At 36.6% G+C, this 20,594-nt stretch overlaps 1 protein-coding gene across 5 annotated transcripts in view; it reads right to left on the reverse strand.

Annotated features, from left to right (window-relative positions):
- The window catches only part of PHKB (phosphorylase kinase regulatory subunit beta), a 314,667-nt gene that overhangs the window by 227,910 nt on the left and 66,163 nt on the right, over positions 1-20,594 (reverse strand). For all 5 annotated transcript variants that reach the window (XM_035025274.1, XM_035025277.1, XM_035025278.1 and 2 more), the window contains one exon: positions 11,195-11,294. In XM_035025274.1, the coding sequence (XP_034881165.1) occupies positions 11,195-11,294 (100 nt within the window). The remainder of the gene's footprint in view (positions 1-11,194; positions 11,295-20,594) is intronic.

Genomic DNA, 20,594 nt, shown 5'->3' on the forward strand with positions numbered 1-20,594 from the left:
GGGATGTATATCTTCTATGTATACAGTGACCAAGCCATCGAGTATTAACTCAGAGAAGGTGAGGTTATTCCTTCTCAATATCTGAAACTGCAGCCATAGTCTTAGACGACACAACTAGAAATCAATGTGGTCACTCCTTTCACACTATTATCTCAAGGTGTTGTCTGGGCTCTGAGACAAAAATATGGTTAAGTTAAAATACATTCTGCCTAGGGGCGGAGCAAGATGGCAGAGGAGTAGGAGACCTGGATTTCGTCTCCTCTCAGGAATTCAGCTGGATATGGATCAAACCATTCTGAACACCTACAAACCCAACAGAAGATCAAAGAAAGGAATAGCAACAACTCTCTGAACAGAAAAGCGACCACTTTCTGGAAGGTAGGACATGCAGAGAAGTGAATCCGAGGCAACATTCGGGAGGACAGACGGCAGGGGAGGGGCCTCCATCCGCCGCTTCTGGCAAGTGATAGAACCGCAGAGCACAAAATGGGAACTTCTAAAAGTCTGCTCCGCCGAGGGACGTCACTCTGATGGCTAAGCGGGGGGTGGAACCCTCCGGGACAGTGTGGTCTCAGGACCCTCGGGGTCACAGAAAGACCGGGGGTGCCTGAGTGTGGCAGAGCTCCCAGGTAACGGAGCAGGGAAGCCGGCTGCAAAGGCGGAGCCTGGGCGCGGGCTCTCAGCTCGGGGTTGCCATAAACCGTGATCCACGGCACAGTCGGGCCCCTGCTCCTCCAGCAGGGACCCAACAAGCGGCAGATCCAGGGAGACTCACCTTCCTCCCCGGGGAGGAGCCATGCAGGAGTGCACCACAAGGATCTGCTGGGTTTGGAGACTCCACCCGGGGTGGGGTGCCAGAGATAGAAATACGCGGTCACAGGCCGGGTGAGCACGGAGTGCAGCCAGAGACCGCGGAGACGGGAGTAACTGATGGCTTTTCTCTGGGGGCTCACTGAGGAGCGGGGCCCGAGTTCTCGGCTCCTCCGGGGTGGAGATTGGGAGGCCGCCATTTTCACTCTCTGCCTCCAAAGGTGTACAGGAAGCTCGCAGGGAACAAAAGCCCCAGAGAGCAAACCCGAGCAGATTACTTAGCCGGGAGGGGCAAGGGCGGGGCAATTCCGCCTCCGGCAGAGACATTTGGAAACCACGGCAACAGGCCCCACCCCAGAAGATCAGCGAGAACAACCAGCCAAGACCAAGTTTACCGATCAATGAGAACGGCAGAACTCCAGCGCTAGGGGAATACTGCACATAGAATTCATAGCTTTTTTACCATGATTCTTTAGTCTTTCAAAGTTAATTTTTTTTAACAGTCTTTTTTCTTTGTGAATTTTTTTTTCCCTTTTTCAACCAACATCTTATCTATCCCATTTTAAAAAAAAAAAACATTTTTATTTTTCATTTTTAGAGTCATATTCTATCCCTTCATAGTTGTTACCCGTATTTTTGGCTTATATATATAAGTTCTTCTCTCTTTAAAATTTTGAGATAGTTTCTTCTAACAGATTAAATTATACCCTAAATCTCTAGTATATGGTGTTTTCTATTCCCCTGCCTGACCACATCCTCTCCCTTTTTTTTTCTTTTTTCTTTTTTTAAATCCACTTCTTTCTTTTTTCAAACAACTTCTTATCAATTCCTTTTATAAAATTTTTTATAATTTCCATCTTTACATTCATATTCCATCCATTCATAATATCAACCCTTATTTTTGTACATATATAAGTTTTACTTTCTTTAAAATTTTGGGAGGCACTTTCTCCTAAAAGACCAAAATACACCCCAAATCTAGTGTGTGGCACTAATCTATATACCAGCCTGATCATATTTGATCACATTCTGGTTTTTTGTTGTTGTTGTTTTGTTTTGTTTTGTTTTTGTTTTTATCTTTATCTTTTTCTTTTTTCTCACTTTTCCTTTCGTTTCCCACTGCTTCAGGTCTTTTCTGATTTGTTTAGAGTATATTTTCTGGGGACGTTGTTACTCTGCTAGCATTTTGTTCTCTCATTAATCTATCCTCCTCTGCACAACATGACAAGATGGAAAAAATCACCTCAACAAAAAGAACAAGAGGTAGTACCGACTGACAGGGACCTACTCAATATGGATATTAGTACGATGTCAGATCTAGAGTTCAGAATCATCACTTTCAAGATACTAGCTGGGCTTGAAAAAAATATGGAAGTTATTAGAGAAACCCTTTCTGGAGAAGTAAAAGACCTAAAATCCAACCAAGTAGAAATCAAAAAGGCTATTAATGAGGTGCAATCAAAAATGGGGGCGCTAACTGCTAGAATAAATGAGGCAGAAGAGAGAATCAGTAATATAGAAGATGAAATGATGGAAAATAAAGAAGCTGAGAAAAAGAGAGATAAACAACTACTGGATCACGAGGGCAGAATTCGAGATATAAGCGATACCATAAGATGAAACAACATTAGAATAATTGGGATCCCAGAAGAAAAAGAAAGAGAGAGAGGGTAAGAAGGTATAATGGAGCAAATTATAGCAGAGAACTTCCCTAATATGGGGAAGGAAACAGGCATAAAAATCCAGAAAGCACAGAGAACCCCTCTCAAAATCAATAAAATAGGGCAACACCCCGACATCTAATAGTAAAATTTACGAGTCTCATAGACAAAGAGAAAATCCTGAAAGCAGCTCGGGGGAAGAGATATGTAACCTACAAGGGTAGAAACATTAGATTGGCAACACACCTATCCACAGAGACCTGGCAGGCCAGAAAGGACTGGCAGGATATATTCAGAGCACTAAATGAGAAAAATAGGCAGCCAAGAATACTATATCCAGCTAGGCTGTCATTGAAAATGGAAGGAGAGATAAAAAGCTTCCAGGACAAACAAAAACTAAAGGAATTTGCAAACACAAAACCAGCCCTACAGGAAATCTTGAAAGGGGTCCTCTAAGCAAAGAGAGAGCCTAAAAGCAACATAGACCAGAAAGGAACACAGACAATATATGGTAACAGTCACCTTCCAGGCAATACAATGGCACTAAATACCTATCTTTCAATAGTTACCCTGAATGTAAATGGGCTAAATGCCCCAATCAAAAGACACAGGCTATCAGACTGGATTAAAAAACAAGACCCATCGATATGCTGTCTGCAAGAGACTCATTTTAGAACCAAAGACACCGCCAGATTGAAAGTGAGGGGGTGGAAAACCATTTACCATGCTAATGGACACCAAAAGAAAGCTGGGGTGGCAATCCTTATATCAGACAAATTAGATTTTAAACCAAAGACTGTAAAAAGAGATGAGGAAGGACATGATATCCTACTTAAAGGATCTATCCAACAAGAAGATCTAACAATTGTAAATATCTATGCCCCTAACATGGGAGCAGCCAATTATATAAGGCAATTAATAACAAAAGCAAAGAAACACATCGACAACAATACAATAATAGTGGGGGACTTTAACACCACCCTCACTGAAATGTACAGATCGTCTAAGGAAAAGATCAACAAGGAAATAAAGACTTTAAATGACACACTGGACCAAATGGACTTCACAGACATATTCAGAACATTCCACACCAAAGCAACGGAATACACATTCTTCTCTAGTGCCCATGGAACATTCTCCAGAATAGATCACATCCTAGGTCATACATCAGGTCTCAACCGGCACCCAAAGATTGGGATCATTCCCTGCCTATTTTCAAACCACAGTGCTTTGAAACTAGAAGTCAATCACAAGAGGAAAGTCGGAAAGAACTCAAATACATGGAGGCTAAAGAGCATCCTACTGAAGAATGAATGGGTCAACCAGGAAATTAAAGAAGAATTAAAAAAATACATGGAAGCCAATGAAAATGAAAACACAACTATTCAAAATCTTTGGGATGCAGCAAAGGCAGTCCTAAGAGGAAGGTATATAGCAATACAAGCCTTCCTCAAGAAACAAGAAAGGTCTCAAGTACACAACCTAACTCTACACCTAAAGGAGCTGGAGAAAGAACAGCAAAGAAAGCCTAAACCCAGCAGGAGAAGAGAAATAATAAAGATCAGAGCAGAAATCAATGAAATAGAAACTAAAAGAACAGTAGAACAGATGAACGAAACTAGGAGCTGGTTTTTGAAAGAATTAACAAGATTGATAAACCCCTGGCCAGACTTATCAAAAAGAGAAGAGAAATGACCCAAATCAACAAAATCATGAATGAAAGAGGAGAGATCACAACCAACACCAAAGAAATACAAACAATTATAAGAACATATTGGGAGCAACTCTATGCCAGCAAATAAGATAACCTGGAAGAAATGGAGGCATTTCTAGAGATGTATCAACTACCAAAACTGAACCAGGAAGAAATAGAAAACCTGAACAGACCTATAACAACTAAGGAAATTGAAGCAGTCATTAAAATCTCCCAAAAAACAAAAGCCCAGGGCCAGATGGCTTCCCAGGGGAATTCTACCAAACATTTCAAGAAGAATAAATACCTATTCTTCTGAAATTGTTCCAAAAAATAGAAACGGAAGGAAAACTTCCAAACTCATTTTATGAGGCCAGCATTACCTTGATCCCAAAACCAGACAAAGACCCCATCCAAAAGGAGAATTACAGACCAATATCCCTGATGAACATGGATGCAAAAATTCTCACCAAAATACTAGCCAACAGGATCCAACAATACATTAAAGGGATTATTCACCATGACCAAGTGGGATTTATCCCTGGGTGGCAAGGTTGGTTCAACATCCGCAAATCAATCAATATGATACAATACATTAACAAAAGAAAGAACAAGAATCATATGATCCTCTCAACAGATGCAGAAAAAGCTTTTGACAAAGTACAGCATCCTTTCTTGATCAAAACTCTTCAGAGTATAGGGATCGAGGGTACATACCTCAATATCATAAAAGCCATCTATGAAAAACCTACAGCAAATATCATTCTCAATGGGGAACAACTGAGAGCTTTCCCCCTAAGGTCAGGAACGCGGCAGGGATGTCCACTATCACCACTACTATTCAACATAGTATTGGAAATCCTAGCCACAGCAATCAGACAACAAAAAGAAATCAAAGGCATCCAAATTGGCAAAGAAGAAGTCAAACTCTCACTCTTTGCAGATGATATGATACCTTATGTGGAAAACCCAAAAGACTCCACCCCAAAACTGCTAGAACTCATACAGGAATTCAGTCAAGTGGCAGGATATAAAATCCATGCAGAGAAGTCAGTGGCATTCCTATACACCAACAACAAGACAGAAGAAAGAGAAATTAAGGAGTCGATCCCATTTACAATTGCATCCAAAGACATAAGATACCTAGGAATAAATCTAACCAAAGAGACAAAGGATCTGTACTCAGAAAACTATAAAATACTCATGAAAGAAATTGAGGAAGACACAAAGAAATGGAAAAACGTTCCATGCTCATGGATTGGAAGAACAAATATTGTGAAGATGTCAATGCTACCTAGAGCAATCTACACATTCAATGCAATCCCCATCAAAATACCATCCACTTTTTTCAAAGAAATGGAACAAATCATCCTAAAATTTGTATGGAACCAGAAAAGACCCCGCATAGCCAGAAGAATTTGAAAAAGAAAAGCAAAGCTGGCGGCATCACAATTCCGGACTTCCAGCTCTATTACAAAGCTGTCATCATCAAGACAGTATGGTACTGGCACAAAAACAGACACATAGATCAATGGAACAGAATAGAGAGCCCAGAAATGGACCCTCAACTCTATGGTCAACTCATCTTTGACAAAGCAGGAAAGAATGTCCAATGGAACAAAGACAGTCTCTTCAACAAATGGTGTTGGGAAATTTGGATAGCCACATGGAGAAGAATGAAACTGGACCATTTCCTTACACCACACACAAAAATGGACTCCAAATGGTTGAAAGACCTCAATGTGAGAGAGGAGTCCATCCAAATCCTAAAGGAGAACACAGGCAGCAACCTCTGCGACCTCAGCCGAAGCAACTTCTTCCTAGAAACATCGCCAAAGGCAAGGGAAGCAAGGGCAAAAATGAACTATTGGGACTTCATCAAGATAAAAAGCTTTTGCAAAGCAAAGGAAACAGTCAACAAAACCAAAAGACAACCGACAGAATGGAAGAAGATATTTGCAAATGAGATATCAAATAAAGGGCTAGTATCCAAAATCTATAAAGAACTTATCGAACTCAACACCCGAAGAACAAAGAATCCAATCAAGAAATGGGCAGAAGACATGAACAGACATTTCTGCAAAGAAGACATCCAAATGGCCAACAGACACATGAAAAAGTGCTCAATATCGCTCGGCATCAGGGAAATCCAAATCAAAACCTCAATGAGATACCACCTCACACCAGTCAGAATGGCTCAAATTAACAAGTCAGGAAACGACAGATGTTGGCGGGGATGCGGAGAAAGGGGAACCCTCCTACACTGTTGGTGGGAATGCAAGCTGGTGCAGCCACTCTGGAAAACTGTATGGAGGTTCCTCAAAAAGTTGAAAATAGAGCTCCCCTATGATCCAGCAATTGCACTACTGGGTATTTACCCCAAAGATACAAAAGTAGGGATCCGAAGGGGTACGTGTACCCCGATGTTTAGAGCAGCAATGTCCACAATAGCCAAACTGTGGAAAGAGCCAAGATGTCCATCGACAGATAAATGGATAAAGAAGAGGTGGTATATATATACAATGGAATATTATGCAGCCATCAAAAGGAATGAGATCTTGCCATTTGCAACGACGTGGATGGAACTGGAGGGTATTATGTTGAGTGAAATAAGTCAAACAGAGAAAGACATGTATCATATGACCTCACTGATAGGAGGAATTCTTAATTCTAGGAAACAAACTGAGGGTTGCTGGAGTGGGGGTGGGGTGGGAGGGATGGGGTGACTGGGTGATAGACACTGGGGAGGGTATGTGCTCTGGTAAGCGCTGTGAATTGTGCAAGACTGTTGAATCTCAGATCTGTACCTCTGAAACAAATAATGCAATATATGTTAAGAAAAAAAAAAAGAAGAAGAAGAAGGTAGCGGGAGGGGAAGAATGAAGCGGGGGAAATCGGAGGGGTAGACGAACCATGAGAGATGAGGGACTCTGAAAAACAAACAGGGTTCTGGAGGGGAGGGAGGTGGGAGGGTGGGTTAGCCTGGTGGTGGGTATTGAGGAGGGCACATTCTGCATGGAGCACTGGGTGTTATGCACAAACAATGAATCATGGAACACTTCATCTAAAACTAATGATGTAATGTATGGGGATTAACATAAGAATAAAAAAAAATACATTCTGCCTATTTGATAAAGATCTAAAAGGATAAGGTTTTATCAGTTTAATAAAGTTATTGCTACAGTTGACAATGCAGTGTTTGTCATTTGTCTTCAAGACACACAAGTACCCAGCATGAGAATTTATATTCAATCATGCCAGGGGAAAAGCAACTATTAAATGATTGAAGATACTCAAATGGGAAATTATGTAACTATGCTTTGAGTCTTATAGCTGTTCACAGACAAATAATATAAAATTTCAGAAAAAAATAAGACCCAAACTATAGAAGTTTTAAAAATTAATGGGGCATATTATATGTGAATTATAGAGAACCACTACTCTTGAAATCAGTCAAATATAAGGGGACATCAATCAGTATTTTATATGTCTGGCATCTGGCAAATAAAAATAAAGAAGGATTAAAGCAAAATTTTCTAGACCAAAAAAAAAAAAATCTAGGTTAATGTTTTCTCTGCTTGCATTTTATTTAGATTTTTTCCTGGAAACTTAAATTATTATGAATAAACAGCTTATCATTTAGGAAAAGGTGAGAATTTTATCATCCATTCTTAATTTATAACCCAACATAACATTTAGGTATGAAAAATCATCTCATAAGGGAATGCTGGAAGAATAAATTTTATAAAATTTTAATGATTTATCATGAACTAGAAACTACTCAGTAACATTTTAGATGAATAAATCTTTTATGTAGATAGCTAGGGACAGCAACATTCATAGTCCATTATAAAGGAAATCTGTGCCTTCCAAACTACTAAATGCACATTAAATTTATTTTAAAAAATTCTGAATGCTTCTCCTTAGGGAGTATTAGAAAATAGAGTAAATGAGAGAATAGGTATATGAACATTTAGAGGTAAAAAAAAAAACAAAAAACACCCTAATATGAATAAGTGGCAAGACAAAAATCGAAATCAGATTGCTGTACATTCTGCTAATCAAGGATAACTCTATCCAATCAAATGTATAACGAATTAAAATATCTCTTTTATAAAGTATTTTCAAAAAAATATGTCAAGAAGCATGTCATGATTTTACTTTAGAAGACAAAGAAGATGAACCTTAGGGTCAAACAGCAAATGATTACTACAAATATGCTTCACTTTAGTTTTAAGAAAAGGGCAAAAGATATATATTTCATATTTTAAAATACGGTAACATTCCCTACTGCTGTAGAATCATGAAGGAAATTGTTAGCATCAACGAGGTGAAGGTTTGGTAGGAGGCAGTGAGCTGGATGTGTGTGGTTAAATCTAATCTCAGAGTCCTTCCCTCAAAGTCATATGTGAATTATAATATCCTCCATTCCTACTCTAGAAAGTTATGGGGACCAAGAAAGATTACAGGGGTGCCTGGGTGGCTCAGTCAGTTAAGTGTCCTACTCTTGATTTCAGCTCAGGTCATGATCTCAGGGTTGTGAGATCAAACTCCGTGTCAGGCTCCAAGCTAGGCAGCCCTGCTTAAGATTCTCTCTCTTCTCCCTCCCTCTGAACTCCCCACCAAATCACATACATGTGCATGCACTCTTTCTAACAACAACAACAACAAAAAAGATCACAATAAAAACTGCTTTAAAATCTGTAAAACCCTATAATTTGTGGTATGCATAAATAGCTAATCCTAATATAATCCATACCTCCTTACAACTCACTTATTTTAATTGTCTAGCCTCATAACTACATAAAGGAAAGAAATGCTAATCCTTTATAATTTAAGAAATTCAAGATATCTTAAGTCCCATTCAAGATGTATTCAAAGAAAACATAATTGTGAAGATTGGCCAGAGAAAGACAAATACCATATGATCTCACTCATACGTGGAATTTAAGAAAAAAAAAAAAAAAAAAAAAGATGAGCATATGGAAAGGGGAAAAAGAAAAAAAGGAGAAAGGGAAACAAGCCATAAGTGACTCTTCATGACAAAGAACAAACTGAGGGTTTATGGAGGGAGGTGGGGGATGGGCTAGATGGGTGATGGGTATTAAGGAGGGCACATGTTGTGATGAGCACTGGGTGTTGTATGTAAGTGAGAATCACTGAATTCTACTCCAGAATCCAATATGGCACTGTATGTTAACTAACAAAATTTAAATTAAAAAAAAAAATTGTTAAGACTGGTTAGTAAGGTTGAGTGATTATTTAGAAAGGGATACTAACAATTGGTTAAATAAGCCACAAGGAACTTTTTGTATCATCATTTCCTTCCTTTTAATAAACAATTTTACTAATTTAAGTCTGTCAGCTTATTTAGTAAACATGAATTCATGGCTCTCACAATGCTTCCTTAAGAGAAAAGTTAATTGACAGACATTAGGCGTTCATGAAATAATAAATGTGAAATAAACAGTAAACTTCTCACAGTAAAATTCTCAGGAAAAAAAAATTTAATCACAATTACTTCAAATACATGACATACTAGTTTAATTCAAGTATACCAAAATGATATTATTTCAACAAATGAAAAACCTATAGAATAATAATAAAATTATAAAATAACCTTTATAATTTACAAATAATGATTTGCAAAGTCAAATCTCAGCAGGCATCTATAAGTTTGTTACATTTCTGGTGAACAAATCTACTTTTTCTGTCAAGTAACCCTTTCTTGTTGCCATATTCTAAGGGCAAAATATAATTTTTTTTTTTAGCTTTGACTTCAGATACAGATCTTAAGAAGAAAATGTATGATCACAAAAATTTAATGTAATAATCACAAGATAAAAACATACAAAATATTAAGTGATCAAAACTGCATGCATAATTACTGATTTGCATGTTTGCTCATGAATCATCAAACATGGGGGTGCTCTTGGGGATCTATGATACATTCACTGATGTATATGGACACAATATATTAGGACCTGGGGACACAGGGATGTAGGTAAGTTGGAGAAATATCACATTATATTTGCATAGAGTTTTACAGTTTTCATTATGTATATTATTTTAATAAAATACATAATAATTGCTGATTATTATGTATATTATTTTAATTTCCACAATAACCCTGTAAAATATGCTATTTTCTAAGCCAATAATTCCTGTCCTTTCTACATGTAAATGATGAAGTATTTTTAAGCTGAAGTTCAGGGACGCCTGGGTGGCTCAGTTAGTTAAGCAGCTGCCTTTGGCTCAGGTCATGATCCCAGGGTCTGGGGATCCATTCCTTTATCTGGCTCCTTGTTCGGTGGGGAGCCTGCTTCTCCCTCTGCCTGCCATTCCCCCTGCTTGTGAGCAAGCATGCTTGCTCTCTCTGACAAATAAATAAAATCTAAAAGATAAATAAAAAATAAATAAAAATAAACTGAAGTTCACTTAAGTCAGGGCAATCACATGTGCAAAAGGAATTTTGATAAGGATTTTTCTTTTTTTTTTTTTTTTTAAGATTTTATTTATTTATTTGACAGAGAGAGAGAGACAGCTAGAGAGGGAACACAAGCAGGGGGAGTGGGAGAGGGAGAAGGAGGCTTCCCGCCGAGCAGGGAGCCCGATGCGGGGCTTGATCCCGGGACTCCAGGATCATGACCTGAGCTGAAGGCAGTCGCTTAACCAACTGAGCCACCCAGGCGCCCCTGATAAGGATTTTCTTAAACAATATAATATTCATTAGAATTAGGGATATTGTAAGGTTCCTAAGAAACTGAGTCTTTATCAAGCAAACACCAGATGCAAAATTTAAGCCTAAATAACAATTCTCAATCACCTCTCGCTTAAGGTGTTTCTTCAATTTCAGTATTTCAAACCCTGACCTGGTAAGGTAGAGGCTGTTTTAACCTATCTAGACAGCCCTAGGATGTGGCTTTACCTTTTGAAAGTACATTCTTCTTCAGAAGATGCTATTGCTATAATGGTTAAATTAATCCTTCAGAATGATGTGAGAATTCCAGTCCACACTACAGTGTTTTACCTTATCGGCCTGACGCATATAGCAGTAGAGAATTCCTCTCATACATTTTATAGCGGAGTGCTCCAGCTCATGGGTCCTTCCCTTGTCATCATCAATGCGCCTGGGTGAGAGAGATAACTCATGAAACAAATTGGAAATGCATTTGAAAAGGAAGCAGAGCTTTTGGTAATTAAGTATTTAACTATCTGACTAATCCTATGTTCTGGCAACATCTACTAATTCTGTAACAGTGAAACTCCATTTTCCCAGCAGATGCAGAAATGCTGCAATAAAAAAAAAAATCCTATGATGAAACTTGTGTTGCTTTCTCCTTCTTTTAAGGAAGTAAGCCAATTGCTTCAGAAATAGCATACAATATTTCTACATTGACTTGGCTGAAACTTAAAGGATATCCTATATTGGAAAAATCTACCAAAAGATTTTTTAATTTGCTGTTACAGAGTAGAGGCAATTTTTAGTATCAATCCCTTTAGGTTATGCAATGCCCACTTGGATTCGAGGCAACACAGATTAAGGTAGGCATATGCCTTCTTTGCTCTACCATGTGATTAATAATGTCAGGGTGGGCACTTTAGTTAAGGATGTCTTCAAATAAACACACATCCAGTATGACACATGATGTATTTGGGCACAGTTTTATACTCTTGGGTCTTAGTTTAAAATCAATCAAAGAGGCGCCTGGGTGGCTCAGATGGTTAAGCGTCTGGCTTCGGCTCAGGTCATGATCCCGGGGTCCTGGGATCGAGTCCCGCATCGGGCTCCCTGCTGGGCGGGGAGCCTGCTTCTCTCTCTGCCTCTGCCTCTCTCTCTCTCTGACTCTCATGAATAAATTAATTAATTAATTAATTAAAAATAAAATAAAATCAATCAAAGATTGTTTATATTGTTTGCTTTTAAAAAGAAAAAAACAGCTAAAATCTAACTATTAAGCGAGGTTTAGATGTTCTTCTGTCCTTAAGTTCATTTTTCACCACGGATCAAAAAGTAATGAGATTAACCCACTACTGCAATTGAAAGTAACTTATTCATTGTTTCACTAAATCTTAATGGAAATATCTGGCAATCATCCACACTTGATAAAAAGCATCACCTGTCTCCTTAAAAAGTATACTATAATTAACTCCTCTTCCAACTGCAGACCAGTACTAGAAGGAATAATGATCATTTTAACATAGCACTGTCAATGTCAGACAAAAGCAAGTTGTCATTAGAACATTATTCCTCCCTTCATATGCAGGCACTACACTACAACTACCAATATTGTGCTCTATGCTGTATTTTTCTGTCTGATGAGCTGCACAAGTGTTTTAATAGAGGCAAATTATGACATAGGTAACAGTGGACCAGGCATTGATACATGAAGGAAACAGCACACTTTGGGTAGAATGAGCTCAATGAAATCTGATTCCAAATCCTACCTCATCTAAAAACAAAAACAAAAACAATCAAATTTTTCCAAAACTGTCTTTAAAATAATTCTGTGCCCTAATTTCAACAAGCATTTAACCAAACAACAATATTCCAGAATAAATCACCCACTATAAAGAGTTCTTCTATTGTATGAAGTTCTCCTATTTCTCCGTTCTTCTACAAATAAAATAGAAACCAGAAGAATATTTCTCTTCTGAGAAAGTAAAAGAGTTGCATGTGAGTAAAAACATTTAGGCCACCAATCTATATATATTACCTTTTCAAAGATGTAAAGTGAATCTGATGACCCAAAATAATTCCTCTATTCTCCACCAGGATCTGGCAATATTCTACTCTCTTTTAACAATCTCTGTGGATGTCAATGCAAGTTTTAATATGATCTGAAGAATACTTTTAACTTTAAAAAAATGAATAAATGAAAGAACTTTAAATTTAATCTGTGAATTTATTGATCACAAGTTATGTGTGAGTGTTGATCAGATATTTCTACAATATGAAGTCTTGCTATTATATCTAAACTACAATTTTATACTTATAAATACAAACCAGTGAAGAAACCAGACACTTGAATCCTATCATTAGTGCATTATTTCCCTATAAACAAGCTTAAATGAAAATAAAATCAATATTGTATGGTAGAAATAGTCATGAGACCTGATTGTTTACCAAAACTAGCTAGGGCCACCTATTATACTCAACTCCTAAAACAGCTGTAAATCTGACACTAGAAGGAAATAGGCTGATTTCCTACTCTCTCTCCCTTGGACACTGCTACAAAGATATCTCCTCAATGTCTGCTGTTCATTCTCATTTTTCCAAGATATATATATATGTATATATATATGTATTTAGACAGTCGACACAAACTCTTTCAAGTCAATACTCTTTTCAAAAAATCACTTACTCTGCTCAAATATAAAAAGTAAAGAAAACTAAATTCCATATTTGAACCCTAATTTAAAGTCATATTTTTTCTAGAAATTATATTAGAAACAAAAAATAAAAAAAACACTACATAATATCTTTTAATATAGCATAAAGTATAAAATTGAAATTCATTTAACAGATTTTGTATAACTGAATATGTTCAGAAGCAGTTTTAAACTGAACTATGTAAACAAAAATATAAATATATATAATGAAACTAATTATAACAATAAAATATAAATATGTATAATTATATTAATTACAATAAATATACAGTTATATAATTTAATATAGTTATAATTTTAAATAGTGGTACATTGGGAACTGCAACATGATATATAAATATTTTATTATTTTTTTAATTTTTTTAATTAATAAATTAATTTTGAGAGACAGCAAGAGCATGAGCGGGAGGGGCAAAAGGAGAGGGAGAGAGAATCCCAAGCAGACTCGACACCGAGTGCAGAGCCGGATACAGGGCTCAATCCCAGGACCCTGTGATTACGACCAAAGCCAAAACCAAGAGTCAGGCGCTTAACCGACTGCACCACCCAGGCGCCCCTATAAATGACATTTTAAAAAGTCAAACACATTAGTCAGTTTTTCTTTCCTCCTTGAAAATAAAACAAAATTATAAAGTAGAACTGAAATATTATATCCAAAAAACTATTTCAGGGTCCTGGGATCGAGCCCCGCATCGGGCTCCCTGCTCAGCCAGGAGCCTCCTTCTCCCTCTCCCCCTGCTTGTGTTCCCTCTCTCGCTCTGTTTCTGTCAAATAGATAAATAAAATCTTTAAAAAAAAAAAACTATTTCAAAGCATATTTTTGCAAAGAAATAACCTCATTGTCTCTAATACTAAAATATTGACTATCTAATTAATTAAATAACACCAAATTATACTCTTACATATGTATAAAGTATAAATGTGCATAAAATCTTTTTGAGCCCTCAGTACACACATACACAAATCCAAACGTGAGGTTTCATGAAATTGTTAATAAGACTGAAACCAATGCAATGAGAAAAATCAAATTACCCACAATTTCTAAAAATTAATAACTTTATACTATTCATTCATTAACAAAAAGAGATACATGTAAGTTTCTGAAGATAAAACATTGACAGCTTAATTTTTCAGGAATTCTCCCTAATGTAACCTGTATGACTTCATTGCCATTAACAAGTAGAATTAGAAACAAAACTTCTATTAATTTTACATGGAAATTCTCTAAACAAATCCTCACGACTTAATATTGCAAAAGTAAGAAGGGCTTTAATAATTCCGTGATAAATATGTGTGCATTTCTCCAAAAGAGAAACAATTCACTTGCTGGTAATTCAAAAAATGTAATGCTTTATATGCATAAGAAGATAAATTATCCAGGGAGTTAGTACATACACAGTATGCCTACAAAGAAAGGACCTGAAATTCTCTATCAAATGTTTGAAGCTTTCTAGGAAAAGGCCTATCTACTTATATTTTTTAAAGCAAAATTCCCCCAAAATTTTATTTAGAAAAATTTCAGGTCTATAGAAAAACTAAAAGGATGTTACAATGAATAAACATTTTAACCTTCATCTAGATTCCCCAGTTACTAAAATTAGCTTACATTCTCCATAATTTATTTTCTGTACTTTTTGAAAGGAAACTACAAAAATCATCACCGTTATACATTTCAAAAATATGTCTTAAAAACAAGGACATTCCCCTATACAACAATGTTATTACACCCAAAGAATTTAATATTGATACTAAATAATCTAATATATACACTATAACAAATTTATCCAATTATACTCAAAATATACCTTTTAGGATTTATTTTTAATGTATGATCCAATCAAGGATTGGATTTGAGTATCGTTTATTTTTTGTTGACTAACTTAATATTTTATTTCTTTTTTCTTTTTTTAAATGAAGTATAACTAACATACAGTGTTACATTAGTTTCAGGTGTACAATATAATGATTCAACAACAAATGTTACTCAGTGATCATCAAGTACTCTTGGTCTCCTTTATCTATTCCACCCATCTGACAACCACAAGTTTGTTATCTGCATTTAAAAGTATGTCTCTTCTGGGGCGCCTGGGAGGCTCAGTTGGTTCAGCAACTGCCTTCGGCTCAGGACAAGCTGGGATAAAGCTCCATATCAGGCTCCTTGCTCAGCGGGGAGCCTGCTTCCCCTTCTCCCTCTACCTGCTACTTTGCCTCTGTTTGCCTCTTTCTTTGTTCATTTGTTTTGTTTCTTAAATACCACATGAGCAAAAGTCATATGGAATTTGTCTTTCTCTGACTTATTTTACTTTGCATTATACTCTCTATATCCCTCCATGTTGTTGTAAATAGCAAAATTTCATTCTTTTTTACGGCTGAGTAATATTCCAGTGTGTGAGTGTGTGTGTGTGTCTCTCACACACATATACATCTTTATCCATTCCTCAATCAGTAGACACTTGGAACATTTCTAGGTACGGAAACAATGGTATTGTATCTATGGCGTGGCCAGTGTTACAGTAAACACTGGAGTGCATCTATCTTGCTGAATTAGTGTAGTCATTTTCTTTGGCTAAATACCAAGTAGAGGAATTACTGAATGATATGGTAATTCTATTTCACATTTTTGAGGAACCTCCATAATGCTTTTCACAGTGGCTGCACCAATTTGCATTCCCACCAACAGTACAAGGGTTCTTTTGTCTCCACATCCTAACACTTATACTTTCTTGTTTTTTATTTTAGCCATTTTGGAGGTGTAAAGTGATATCTCATTGTGGTTTTAATTTGCATTTCCCTGATGATTAGTGATGATGACCTTCTTTTCATGTGTCTGTTGGCCATGCGTATGTCTTCATTGAAAAAGTCCATTCTGGACTTGTGCCTAGTTTTAAATTTAACTATTTGGTTTTTTGTGTTTAATTGTGTACATTCTTCATGTATTTTAGATATTAACCCCTTCTCAAATTAAATATATCACCTGCAAAAATGTTTTCCCATTCATACGTTGCCTTTTTGCTTTGTTGCTGGTTTCCTTTCCTACGCATATGCTTTTTATTTTCGTGTAGTCCTAATAGTTTAATTTTGTTTTTGGTTCCCTTGATTGACGATACTTACCTAGAAAAATATTGCTATGGCCATATTTTAAAACCTTGTTGCCTACATTTTCTTCTAGAAGTTTTATGGTTTCAGGTCTCACATTTAGGTCTTTAATTCATTTTCAGTTTATTTTTGTGTATGGTGTAAGAAACTGGTCCAGTTTTCATTCTTTTGCATGTAGCTGTCCAGTTTTCCCAGCACCATTTACTGAAGAGACTGCCTTCTTCTGATTATACATTATTGTCTCCTTTGTTGCAGATTAACTGACCATACAGATGTGGGTTTATTTCTGGCCTTTCAATTCTGTTCCATTGATCTATGTGACTACTGTTGTGACAGTACCATACTGTTTTCATTACTTCAGCTTTGTACTGTATCTTGAACTCCGCTATTGTGATACTGCCAACTTGTTCTTCCTTCTCAACATTGCTTTGGCTATTTGGGGTCTTTTGTGGTTCCAAACAAGTTTTAGGATTATCTGTTCTAGTTCTGTGAAAAATGTTGTTGGTAATCTAATAGGAATTTCATCAAATCTGTGGATGCTCTGGATAGTATGAACATTTTAACAATATCGGTTCTCCTAATCCATGAGCATGGAATATTTTTCTATTTGTTTGTGTCATCTTCACTTTTGTTCAGCAGTGTTACAGTTTTTGAAGTACAGGTCATTTATCTCCTTGGTTAGGTTTACTCCTAGGAATTTTATTCTTCCTTGTGCAAATATAATTGAGATAGTTTCCTTAATTTTTCTTGCTGTACTTCATTATTAGAGTATAGACAGTCAATAGATTTTTATATATTAATTGTGTATTCTCAGATTTTACTGAGTTCATTTATCACCTCTAGGGGTTGTTTGGTAAAGCTTTAATAGTTCTTGTTTGCTATATATAGCATTTCATCAACAAACACTTAAAGTTTTACTTCTTCCTTTCCAATTTGGATACCTTTTAATTCAATTTTTTGACTAATTGCTATGGCTAAGACTTCCATTACTACATTAATTGAACTGGTGAGAATGGACACCTTTGTCTTGTTCCTGATCTAAGAGAAAAAGCTCTACTCTTTTAAAGAATGAATGGGACATCCAACAAACAAAATAAAAAATAACATGCAACAAATGAAACTGAAAAAAAAAAACATGGGGTGTCTGGGTGGCTCAGTTAAGTGTCTGCCTCTTGGATTTGGCTAAGGTCATGATGTCAGGGTTGCGAGATCCAGTCCTCTGCAGTCAGTGTGGAGTCTGAGATTCTCTCTCCCTCTCCCTCTGCCCCTCCTATTCATGCTCTTTCTCTCTCTCGAATAAATAAATAAATCTTAAAAAAAAATGAAAACACAAAGGTAGAAAATTTGGGGCATAGAGCAAAACCTGTTCTAAGAGGGGCAATGATAGCAATGTAGGCCTACCTCGAGAAAAATTTCACCATCTATGAAAACCCCACAGCTAACATCATTCTCAATGGGAAAAAACTGAGAGCTCTCCCCCTAAGGACGGAACACGGCAGGGATGTCCACTATCACTACTGCTATTCAACATAGTATTACAAGTCCTAGCCACAGCAATCAGACAACAAAAAGAAATCAAAGGCATCCAAATCAGCAAAGAAGAAGTCAAACTCTCACTCCTTGCAGGTGATATGATACTTTATGTGGAAAACCCAAAAGACTCCACCCCAAAACTGCTAGAACTCATACAGGAATTCAGTAAAGTGACAGGATATAAAACCAATGCACAGAAATAAGTGGCATTCCTATATACCAACCGCAAGACAGAAGAAAGAGAAATTAAGGAGTCAATCCCATTTATAATCATACCCAAAACCATAAGATACCTAGGAATAAATCTAACCAAAGAGGCAAAGAATCTACTCAGAAAACTATAAAATACTCATGAAAGAAATTGAGGAAGACACAAAGAAATGGAAAAATGTTCCATGCTCATGGATTGGAAGAACAAATATTGTTAAGATGTCAATGCTACCTAGAGCACTCTACACATTTAAAGCAATCCCTATCGATCCGAAGGGGTACGTGCACCCCAATGTTTATAGTGGCAATGTCCACAATAGCCAAACTGTGGAAAGAGCCAAGATGTCCATCGACAGATGAATGCATAAAGAAGATGTAGTATATATATATACAATGGAATATTATGTAGCCATCAAAAGGAATGAGATCTTGCCATTTGCAACAACGTGGATGGAACTGGAGGGTGTTATGCTGAGCGAAGTAAGTCAATCAGAGAGAGAAATGTATCATATGATCTCACTGATATGAGGAATTCCTAATCATAGGAAACAAACTGAGGGTTGCTGGAGTGGGGGGGGTGGGAGAGATGGGGTGGCTGGGTGATAGGCACTGGGGAGGGTATGTGCTATGGTGAGTGCTGTGAATTGTGCAAGACTGTTGAATCACAGATCTGCACATCTGAAAGAAATAATGCAATGTATGTTAAGAAAAAAAAAAGAAGATAGCAGGAGGGGAAGAACAAAGGGGGTAAATCGGAGGGGAAGATGAACCATGAGTGACAATGGACTCTGAAAAACAAACTGAGGGTTCTAGAGGGGATGGGGGTGGGGGGATGGGTTAGCATGGTGATGGGTATTAAAGAGGGCATGTACTGAATAGAACACTGGGTGTTACAAGCAAACGATGAATCATGGAACACTACATCAAAAACAAGTGATGTAATGTATGGTGATTAACATAACATAATAAAAAAATAAAAGAAAAATTTCAAATAAACAACCTAATCTTACAACTAAAGGAGCTAGAAAACATAGAACAAAGAAAGCCAGTAGAAGAAATAGTAAAGACTAGAATAGAAATAAATGAAAGAGACTAAAAAAAAAAAAAACCCAATAGATTAATGAAACCAGGAGATGGCTCTTTGTAAATCTCAAGAAAGTAGGTAAATCTTTAGTGAGACTCAAAAAAAAAAAAAAAAAAAACCCACAGATTTTAAGAGAATATTATAAAAACTATACGCCAACAAATTGGACAACCTAGAAGAAATGGATAAATTCTTAGAAACACAAAACATAAAAAAACTGAAGCAGGAAGAAGTAGAAAATTTGAACAGACCAATTACTAGCAATGGAACTGAGTAATCAAAAAACTCCCAACAATAAAGTCCAGGACCAGATGGCTTTCAAAGATGAATTCTACCAGACATTTAAAGAACAGTTAATACTTATTCTTCTCAAACTATTCCAAAAAACAGAAATGAAGGAAAGCTTCCAAATTCATTCTATGAGGCCAGCAGTACCCTAATACCAAACCCAGATAAAACACTAAAAGGAATAAAATTACAGGCCAATATCTCTGATGAACACAGTTGCAAGAATCCTCAAGAAAATATTAGCAAACTGAATCCAACTATACATTCAACAACAAAAAAGAAACATTCACGATGATCAAGTGGGATATATTCCAGGGAGGCAAGAGTGGTTCAATATTTCCAAATCAATTAATGTGATATATCTCATTAACAAGAGAATGGATAAAAACTATATGATCATCTCAATAGATGCAGAAAAAGCATCTGAAGAAGAATATCAATTCATGATAAAAGCTGTCAACAAAGTAGTTTTAGAGGGAACATACATCAATATAATGTTTTATTTTTGTAGTATTGGTTGTTACTTCTTCATTTCCGATTTTGAGTCCCCTGTCAGCCGGCAAAAGTTCTGTTGAAAAATCAGCTGATAGCCTTATGAGGTTTCCCTTATTTGTAATTGTTTTATTTTCTCTTGCTGCCTTTGAAATTCTCAGTCACTACTTTTTGCCATTTTATTTATGTGTCTTGGTGTGGACCTCTTCAGGTTAGTTTCACTTGGGGTTCTCTGTGATTCCCAAATCTGGATGTGTTTTCTTCCCCAGATTTGGGAAGTTTTTCAGTTTATTTCTTCAAATAAATTTTCTGCCCCTTTTCTCTCTCTTCTCCT

Source organism: Mirounga leonina, unplaced genomic scaffold (assembly GCF_011800145.1).
Source record: "Mirounga leonina isolate KUSES-001 unplaced genomic scaffold, KU_Mleo_1.0 Mir_180, whole genome shotgun sequence".
NCBI lineage: Eukaryota > Metazoa > Chordata > Mammalia > Carnivora > Phocidae > Mirounga > Mirounga leonina.